This window comes from Salvelinus sp. IW2-2015, unplaced genomic scaffold, assembly GCF_002910315.2.
Source record: "Salvelinus sp. IW2-2015 unplaced genomic scaffold, ASM291031v2 Un_scaffold3174, whole genome shotgun sequence".
In the NCBI taxonomy this organism is placed as follows: domain Eukaryota; kingdom Metazoa; phylum Chordata; class Actinopteri; order Salmoniformes; family Salmonidae; genus Salvelinus; species Salvelinus sp. IW2-2015.
In genome coordinates, this window is record NW_019944461.1 from 56,322 (window position 1) to 66,703 (window position 10,382).

Consider the following 10,382-nt stretch of genomic DNA (forward strand, 5'->3'; position numbering starts at 1 on the left):
TGCATGCTGGGTTAGTGTCCCTCGATATACACACTAGAGGTCGACCGATTATGATTTTTCAACACCGATACCGGTACCGATTATTGGAGGACCAAAAAAGCCGAAACCGATTAATCGGCCGATTTTGTTATTTATTTATTTGTAATAATGACAATTACAACAATACTGAATGAACACTTATTTTAACTTAATATAATACATCAATAAAGTCAATTTAGCCTGAAATAAATAATGAAACATGTTCAATTTGGTTTAAATAATGCAAAAACAAAGTGTTGGAGAAGAAAGTAAAAGTGCAATATGTGCCATGTAAGAGCGTTGGACTAGTTAACCGTAAGGTTGCAAGATTGAATCCTTGAGCTGACAAGGTAAAAATCTGTTGTTCTGCCCCTGAACAAGGCAGTTAACCCACTGTTCCTCGGTAGGCCGTCATTGAAAATAAGAATTTGTTCTTAACTGACTTGCCTAGTTAAATAAAGATTAAATAAAGGTGTAAATAAAATCAAAATATATATATATTTTTGGGCTTAATCGGCGTCCAAAATTACCGATTTACGATTGTTATGAAAACTTGAAAGATAAATTCCGATAAATCGGTCGACCTCTAATACGCACTGCATGCTGGGTTAGTGTCCCTGAGTTAATACAATCTTGGTAAGTCTCTCTAAGAGCTTTGCACACCTGGATTGTATAATATTTTCACATGTATTATTTTTTAAATTCTTCGAGTCCTGTCAAGGTGGTTGTTGATTGATGTCAGAGGTTCATGTCTTTACATTTTAAGTCAGAACTGTAACTAGGTCACTCTGGAATTTTAACCAACTCCAGTGTATATTTGGCCTTGTGTTTTAGGTTGCTGTCCTGCTGAAAGGTGGATTAATCTCTGTCTCTGGTGTATGGCAGACTGAAACAGATTTTCCTCTAGGGTTTTGTCTGTGCTTAGCTGTTGTCGATTTTAGTTTTTTTTCTCCTAAAAAACTCCCTAGTCCTTGCCAATGACAAGCATACCCAAAACATGATTCAGCCACCAAGCTTGAAGAGTGGTACTTGTTGTTTTGGATTTGCCCCAAACATAACTCTTTGTATTCAATACATATAGTTTACATTAGTTTCTTAGCAACATTTTTAGCAAATACAACATCATTACACCACTACATATCTACAATACAACATGTATAATACCACCATACAACAATATTATAATATATGTGTGTGTGTGTGTGTAGAGAGTGTGTGTAGTGTGCTAGTGTTTGTGTGTGTATGTCTGTCTCTCTCTGGGTCAGTCTGTGTATACATTTTAAAGTGAAAAATCTGAGTCTCGGTGTAATTCCGTTACCAAGTATTTGCCCAGAAAATACTTGTGTAAAAGCTTGACTTTTGGCAGGTTTTTCTTTCTGTGTGTCTGTGTGTGTGTGTGACTTAACTCTTGACTTGTCTTGTTTGTAGCCTGTGTGTACAAACAAGTGTGTCTGTGTGTGAGAAGGACAGAGTACAGTGTGTCTGTGTGGGAGAGTGGTCTGTGTGTGAGAAGGACAATCTGTGTGGGAGAGTGGTCTGTGTGTGAGAAGGACAGAGTACAGTGTGTTCTGTGTGGGAGAGTGGTCTGTGTGTGAGAAGGACAGAGTACAGTGTATCTGTGTGGGGAGAGTGGTCTGTGTGTGAGAAGGACAGAGTACAGTGTGTCTGTGTGGGAGAGTGGTCTGTGTGTGAGAAGGACAGAGCACAGTGAGTCTGTGTGGGAGAAGGACAGACTACAGTGTGTGAAGTAGGAGAAAGTGCTGAGTGTTGGTTGGCAGGAGTCCTGGCTGGATGTGACTGTGGTTTCTGGTGTCAGTCTCACTCTGTAATTACTGGTGGCTGTGGCGAGTGTGGCTTTGTCCCAGTCGGGGGGGGGGGGGGCAGTGGGAGGACAGTGTATGAGAGCAACCAGGATGTGGCAGAGAGAGATGTTTGATGCCAGTAATATATTATAAACCTGAGAGAAAGAAATATACTCTGTGTTAATGTGTATATATGTATATATATATAGTCCTCCCTGATTAAGGCCATGCAGCCGAAACGCGTCAGTTTTTAAAAAACGTCGTTTCTATTGAACATGCCATACTAATAAAGGACTTTTAATTAATTATATGAAGAGTGCCTTGGTCCTCCTTTTTTTATATATATATGGTTGTTTATTTATTTATATATATATATATAAATAAACAAATATAATATATATAAATAAATAATAACCATTATATATATGGTTGTTTATTTATATATATACAGTGGGGGAACAAGTATTTGATACACTGCCGATTTTGCAGGTTTTCTACTTACAAAGCATGTAGAGGTCTGTAATTTTTATCATAGGTACACTTCAACTGTGAGAGACGGAATGTAAAACAAAAATCCAGAAAATCATATTGTATGATTTTTAAGTAATTAATTTGCATTTTATTGCATGACATAAGTATTTGATCACCTACCAACCAGTAAGAATTCCGGCTCTCACAGACCTGTAGTTTTTTCTTTAAGAAGCCCTCCTGTTCCCCACTCATTACCTGTATTAACTGTACCTGTTTGAATGCGTTACCTGTATAAAAGACACCTGTCCACACACTCAATCAAACAGACTCCAACCTCTCCACAATGGCTAAGACCAGAGAGCTGTGTAAGGACATCAGGGATAAAATTGTAGACCTGCACAAGGCTGGGATGGGCTACAGGACAATAGGCAAGCAGCTTGGTGAGAAGGCAACAACTGTTGGCGCAATTATTAGAAAATGGAAGAAGTTCAGATGACAGTCATCACCCTCGGTCTGGGGCTCCATGCAAGATCTCACCTCGTGGGGCATCAATGATCATGAGGAAGGTGAGGGATCAACCCAGAACTACACGGCAGGACCTGGTCAATGACCTGAAGAGAGCTGGGACCACAGTCTCAAAGAAAACCATTAGTAACACACTACGCCGTCACGGATTAAAATTCTGCATCGCACGCAAGGTCCCCCTGCTCAAGCCAGCGCATGTCCAGGCCCATCTGAAGTTTGCCAATGACCATCTGGATGATCCGGAGGAGGAATGGGAGAAGGTCATGTGGTCTGATGAGACAAAAATAGAGCTTTTTGGTCTAAACTCCACTTGCTGTGTTTGGAGGAAGAACAAGGATGAGTACAACCACAAGAACACCATCCCAACCGTGAAGCATGGAGGTGGAGACATAATTTTTTGGGGATGCTTTTCTGCAAAGGGGACAGGATGACTGCACCGTATTGAGGGAGGGTGGATGGGGCCATGTATCGCGAGATCTTGGCCAACACCTCCTTCCCTCAGTAAGAGCATTGAAGGATGGGTCGTGGCTGGGTCTTCCAGCATGACAACGACCCGAAACACACAGCCAGGGCAACTAAGGAGTGGCTCCGTAAGAAGCATCTCAAGGTCCTGGAGTGGCCTAGCCAGTCTCCAGACCTGAACCAATAGAAAATCTTTGGAGGGAGCTGAAAGTCCGTATTGCCCAGCGACAGCACCGAAACCTGAAGGATCTGGAGAAGGTCTGTATGGAGGGATGGGCCAAAATCTCTGCTGCAGTGTGTGCAAACCTGGTCAAGAACTACAGGAAACGTATGATCTCTGTAATTGCAAACAAAGGTTTCTGTACCAAATATTAAGTTCTGCTTTTCTGATGTATCAAATCATTATGTCATGCAATAAAATGCAAATGAATTACTTAAAAATCATACAATGTGATTTTCTGCATTTTTGTTTTAGATTCCGTCTCTCACAGTTGAAGTGTACCTATGATTACAGACCTCTACATGCTTTGTAAGTAGGAAAACCTGCAAAATCGGCAGTGTATCAAATACTTGTTCTCCCATGCTTTTGCTATGTGTTGAGGGAGAAGGAAGGAAGAGCACGAGAAAGGAGATGGGCCTGAACCTCTGTGACAGTTCAACATTCCTCTTTTTTGATAGGCCTAAACCTCTGTGACAGGGCAGCATTCCCTCTTGTCTGATAGGCCTAAACCTCTGTGACAGTTCAGCATTCCCTCTTGTCTGATAGGCCTAAACCTCTGTGACAGGGCAGCATTCGCTCTTGTCTGATAGGCCTAAACCTCTGTGACAGTTCAGCATTCCCTCTTGTCTGATAGGCCTAAACCTCTGTGACAGTTCAGCATTCCCTCTTGTCTGATAGGCCTAAACCTCTGTGACAGTTCAGCATTCCCTCTTGTCTGATAGGCCTAACCTCTTTGACAGTTCAGCATTCCTCTTGTCTGATAGGCCTAACCTCTGTGACAGTTCAGCATTCCCTCTTGTCTGATAGGCCTAAACCTCTGTGACAGTTCAGCATTCCTCTTGTCTGATAGGCCTAAACCTCTTTGACAGTTCAGCATTCCCTCTTGTCTGATAGGCCTAAACCTCTGTGACAGTTCAGCATTCCCTCTTGTCTGATAGGCCTAAACCTCTGTGACAGTTCAGCATTCCCTCTTGTCTGATAGGCCTAAACCTCTGTGACAGTTCAGCATTCCCTCTTGTCTGATAGGCTAAACCTCTGTGACAGTTCAGCATTCCCTCTTGTCTGATAGGCCTAAACCTCTGTGACAGTTCAGCATTCCCTCTTGTCTGATAGGCCTAAACCTCTGTGACAGTTCAGCATTCCCTCTTGTCTGATAGGCCTAAACCTCTGTGCCAGTTCAGCATTCCCTCTTGTCTGATAGGCCTATCTGATAGGCCTAAACCTCTGTGACAGTTCAGCATTCCCTCTTGTCTGATAGGCCTAAACCTCTGTGACAGTTCAGCATTCCCTCTTGTCTGATAAGCCTAAACCTTTAATTTCTGAAGTGTTACGTGTCAAGCTTTGATATCGGCTAAAAACAAACAATATAATGATAAATTATCAGGCTTCCGTTATTTTGTACAAAATTGCGCAAAAAAAACCCATCTTGGTGCGTTTTGGGAGACCATTTAGCTCTGGAGCCTGCAGTCTTGCAGTCTTGGTCGAAGTGGCTATCGGAGGATGTAATTAGCTCTTACACTCGGCCATTTTCAGTTTTGGGACACTAGTGCAAATGGAAGGGCGAAGGAGGAGGGTGATTGGCTGAATCCCAGATCTGTTTTCTCCTAGATTTTTCCTGTCTGTCTGTTTTAAAAACCCCAACATGTGATTTTCCTGTGTGGTTCAGAAAGGAACCTCTGGACCTTTTTAAATGTTGTTAACATTCAGGAAAATACCATGTTAATGTTATGTTACAGCCTGAATTTTACAATGATTCAGATTCAATGGAGATTTTATGTTAATGGTCTACAAACAATACTAATGTGAAATTAGAATTATGTTTTTAATTTGTTTCTCCAGTTAATAAAAAGAATGAAAAGCTGAAACGTCTTTAGTCAATAAGTATTCAACCCCTTTGTAATGGCGATGCCTAAATAAGTTCAGCAGTAAACATTTGCTTAACAAGTCACCTAAGTTGCATGGACTCACTCTGTGTGCAATAATAGTGTTTAACATGATTTTTGAATGACTACCTCATATCTGTACCCCACACATACAATTATAAGGTCCCTCAGTCAAGTAGAGCATTTCAGACACAAAGACCAGAGAGGTTTTCCAATGCCTCCTAAAGGGCACCTATTGGTAGATGGGTCAAAATAACAATAAAAAGCAGACATTGAATATCCCTTTGATCATGGTGAAGTTATTCATTACACTTTGGATGGTGTATTAATACACCCAGTCACTACAAAGATACAGGCGTCCTTCCTAACTCAGTTGCCAGAGAGGAAGGAAACCGCTCAGGGATTTCACCATGAGGCCAATGGTGACTTTACAAAACAGTTACAGAGTTTAATGGCTGTGACAGGAGAAAACTGAGGATGGATCGACAACATTGTAGTTACTCCACAATACTAACCTAAATGACAGAGTGAAAAGATGGAAGCCTGTACAGAATCAAAATACTCCAAAACATGAATCCTATTTGCAATGAGGCACTAAAATATAACTGCAAAGAAATAAACTTCATGGAAATCCAACACATTACTGACTAACACTCTTCATATGTTCAAGCATGGTGGCTGCATCATGTTATGGGTATGCTTGTCATCGGCAAGAAAATCTGTGGCAATATTTTTGGAAAATGGCTGTCCTAGCAATAATATACAACCAACTTGACAGAGCTTGAAGAATAAAAAATTAAAATAAATCCCAAATATTGGACAATCCAGGTGTGCAAAGCTCTTAGACTTCTCCAGAAAGACTCACAGCTGGAATCGCTTTCAAAGGTGATTCTAACATGTATTGACTCAAGGGTGTGAATACTTATGTAAATGAGACATTTCTGTATTTCACTTTCAATAAATTTGCCAAAAACTTCTTATAACATGTTTTCACTTGGTATTATGGGCTACTGTTTGTTGATGGGCAAAATTATGTTTAAAAAAAAATCCCTTTTGAATTCAAGCTGTAACCTGACACAATGTGGAACAAATCAAGGGGTATGAATACTTTCTGAATGTACTGTATATTGTAAGAGCAGTTTGAAAAGAAAAGCCATTACAGCCCGTTTTGGTGGGATGGAGTTTTGGCCTGCCTGGTGACGTCACCAGGCGGTAAATTAGTTAATAGACCAATAGGAAACACAAACCTCTCTGCCAACAACAGTTCGTTTTCAGTTTCCCCCTCCCCACTCAGACCACTCACAGGCAGTCCAATAACAGTCAGTTTCCCCCTCCCCACTCAGACCACTCACAGACAGTCCAATAACAGTCAGTTTCCCCCTCCCCACTCAGGGACCACTCACAGACGTAATAACAGTCAGTTTCCCCCTCCCCACTCAGACCACTCACAGACAGTCCAATAACAGTCAGTTTCCCCCTCCCCACTCAGACCACTCACAGACAGTCCTAGATAAATTATTGCTTGAGAAATTGCTTTGTTGCGAATAACCTATTTTTTTTTTTCATTGTCAACTTTTTAAAATTGAAAACAATCACAGTTAAGGTGCTTAATTGTTACCCAGAAATTATATTGACATAAAAACTGCTCTATTGGACCTTTAAATTACACAGAAATGTGATTAACTACAAACTCACTCTGCTTGGGACTGTTTGTGTTATTCTGTTTGGGACAGTCAGAAACTTGTTGAGCTCTGAATCCTCCAAACACATTATTATACTACCAATTATAGAACAGGCATTCACCAGTGCATTTAGCTTCTCATAAGACGTGCTACGTCTACATAGACCAGATTGTTTGTTTAAAATACAAATCAAATAATTGCGAGAGGGCTTATTCTGTTCCACTAGAAGCTGAAATGAAGTCAGGAATTGTCTGACATATCAGGGAGGTAACAATTCTGTTTGTACACTTGTTTACATGGATATGCTTCTTAATAAAATCCTATTTTATAAATATTAATCAACAAATGAAGAAATGTGAGGTTGGAGAGGATCTTTCACACAACATTAACTGAGTCAAAATAAAGATATTTGCAGATAGGGCGGTCATGACATTTAGTCAGCCATGCAAATAACTGCCGGTCTCACGCTAATTTACCAATAATTACCATTTAGAATAATACATAATAATTAACATATGCACGTTTAGAATCTCCTGGCTTTCACGCATAGCCACTGATACGGACCTTTTGTAACATCTCCATGTTAACAAAGTGTTAATAAATACATGTAGTATAGCCTACACCTTCACAATAAATACATGTAGTATAGCCTACACCTTCACAATAAATACATGTAGTATAGCCTCACCTTCACAATAAATACATGTAGTATAGCCTACACCTTCACAATAAATACATGTAGTATAGCCTACACCTTCACAATAAATACATGTAGTATAGCCTACACCTTCACAATAAATACATGTAGTATAGCCTACACCTTCACAATAAATACATTTATACACTTTATTTTATACATTCTAAGGCTGCATAATGCCACTCTAATAATGATTTAGAAGAAAGCCATGAGCTGTTTCTTGCTGCACACACTTCATCAGTCTCTCATTCACTATTTGACAAGCACTTGATAATATTCTCACCCATCGGACTATTCTTAATTTAATCTGATTTTAACATATACAACCGTAGGTCTATAGCCTTTCTTATTGGCACCAGCAGAGAGCATCAGCCATATACCTGCTGAGTGGTCCTGCACATATTCACTATTTGTCATTGTGGGGTCAGTGCTACTAGTTTCCTCCTCCAGTTTAGATGGACATTGGTCTATTATATGGACAACATATTATTTTAGTGTCTCTCCTTCTCATTGGTCTATTATATTGAAAACATAAACTCAGCAAATAAAGAAACGTCCCTTTTTCAGGACCCTGTCTTTCAAAGATAATTCGTAAAAATCCAAATAACTTCACAGATCTTCATTGTAAAGGGTTTAAACACGGTTTCCCATGCTTGTTCAATGAACCATAAACAATTAATGAACATGCACCTGTGGAACGGTCATTAAGACACTAACAGCTTACGGACGGTAGGCAATTAAGGTCACAGTTATGAAAACTTAGGACACTAAAGCGTTATTTCTACTGACTCTGAAAAACACCAAAAGAAAGATGCCCAGGGTCCCTGCTCATCTGCATGAACATGCCTTAGGCATGCTGCAAGGAGGCATGAGGACTGCAGATGTGGCCAGGGCAATACATTGCAATGTCCGTACTGTGAGATGCCTAAGACAGCGCTACAGGGAGACAGGATGGACAGCTGATCATCCTCGCAGTGGCAGACCACGTGTAACAACACCTGCACAGGATCGGGACATCTGAACATCACACCTGCTGGGCAGGTACAGGATGGCAACAACAACTGCCCGAGTTACACCAGGAACACACAATCCCTCCATCAGTGCTCAGACTGTCCGCAATAGATTGAGAGAGGCTGGACTGAGGGCTTGTAGGCCTGTTGTAAGGCAGGTCCTCACCAGACATCACCGGCAACAACGTCGCCTAGGGGCATAAACCCACCGTCGCTGGACCAGACAGGACCCCTCCTTTGTTCAGGGACACATTATTCCATTTCTGTTAGTCACATGTCTGTGGAACTTGTTCAGTTTATGTCTCAGTTGTTTGAATCTTGTTATGTTCATACAAATATTTACACATGTTCAGTTTGCTGAAAATAAACACAGTTGACAGTGAGAGGACGTTTCATTTTTTGCTAAGTTTTTCATATTAGTGTTTCTCCTCATTGGTCTATTATATTGACAACATCATAGTGTCTCCTCATTGGTCTATTATATTGACAACATCATAGTGTCTCCCCTTCTCATTGGTCTATTATATGGACAACGTAGTTTTTATTGGTCTGTTTTTCAGTGTCAGCAGAGTAGGCCACCCTGTCATTTGTTGTATCAAAAAAAAGATTCTGTTAATGTCTCCAGTCATATAAAGTGTAGTAGACTTGCATGAAATGTGTTTATAAAAGTTCCCCCCAAAATGTATAGTATGGGCAGGCTTAAGCTACGGACAACAAACACAAATGCATTTTATCGATGGCAATTGGACAGAAATACCGTGAAGAGATCCTTAGGCCCATTGGGTATTATGGGTATTATGACTCATACTGGGGTACGCTCAGACATGCATTCAACAGTCTTTATAACAGTGATTCTGTCTTTCTCGTAAGGAAAGTAACCTGTTAAACTATATATTCTAACTGGTTGTATATCTATGACCTATTAGGTGTTGATGGTCAGGTGATTGAGAAGGCAATACATTCTAACATGTTGTATATCTATATCTAATATATTCTAACTGGTTGTATATCTATGACCCATTAGGTGGTGATGGTCAGGTGATTGAGAAGGCGTCCCACAGTGGGATGATCAACCCCAGTCATCAGTGGCAGAAGCTCAGCCACAACGGTCCTATTGGTCAGTTTGACTATCGGATCCGGGTCAGCTGTGACGAGCACTACTATGGCTTCGGATGCAACAAGTTCTGCCGACCCCGAGAGAAGATCGCTCAGAACTGGTATCATAACACAACATGAAAAACCACTACCCTCTCCCTCAGACTGTAAATCATAAACCAAGTCATGAAACGCACCTAACACTCTCCGCTCAGACTGTATCATAAACAAGCATGAAACACTACCTTCTTCCCACGCCTCTTCAGAACCCTTGGGGTAAAAATTCCCCAAATTAAAACCAACATGGAAAAACCCAACCTAAACCCTCTTCCCTCGACTGTATCATACAACAACAACATGAAACCACTAACGCTCTCCCTCAGACTGTATGCATAAACAACAACGATGCAAACCACTAACGTCGCTCTCCCTCAGACTGTATCAAGTAAAACAACATGAAACGCACTAACGGCCTCTCCTCAGACTGTATCATAAACAACAACACATGAAACGCACT

The 10,382-nt window shown here is 40.7% G+C and overlaps 1 protein-coding gene across 1 annotated transcript in view; it reads left to right on the plus strand.

The window, feature by feature from the left end:
• Positions 1–9,970, plus strand: part of LOC112075457 (protein jagged-1b-like) — a 45,956-nt gene extending 35,986 nt beyond the window's left edge. The window contains exon 4 of the mRNA XM_024142457.1: positions 9,795–9,970. Coding sequence (XP_023998225.1) covers positions 9,795–9,812 — 18 coding nt within the window. The 3' untranslated portion in view covers positions 9,813–9,970. The remainder of the gene's footprint in view (positions 1–9,794) is intronic.
• The last annotated feature ends 412 nt before the right edge of the window (positions 9,971–10,382 follow it).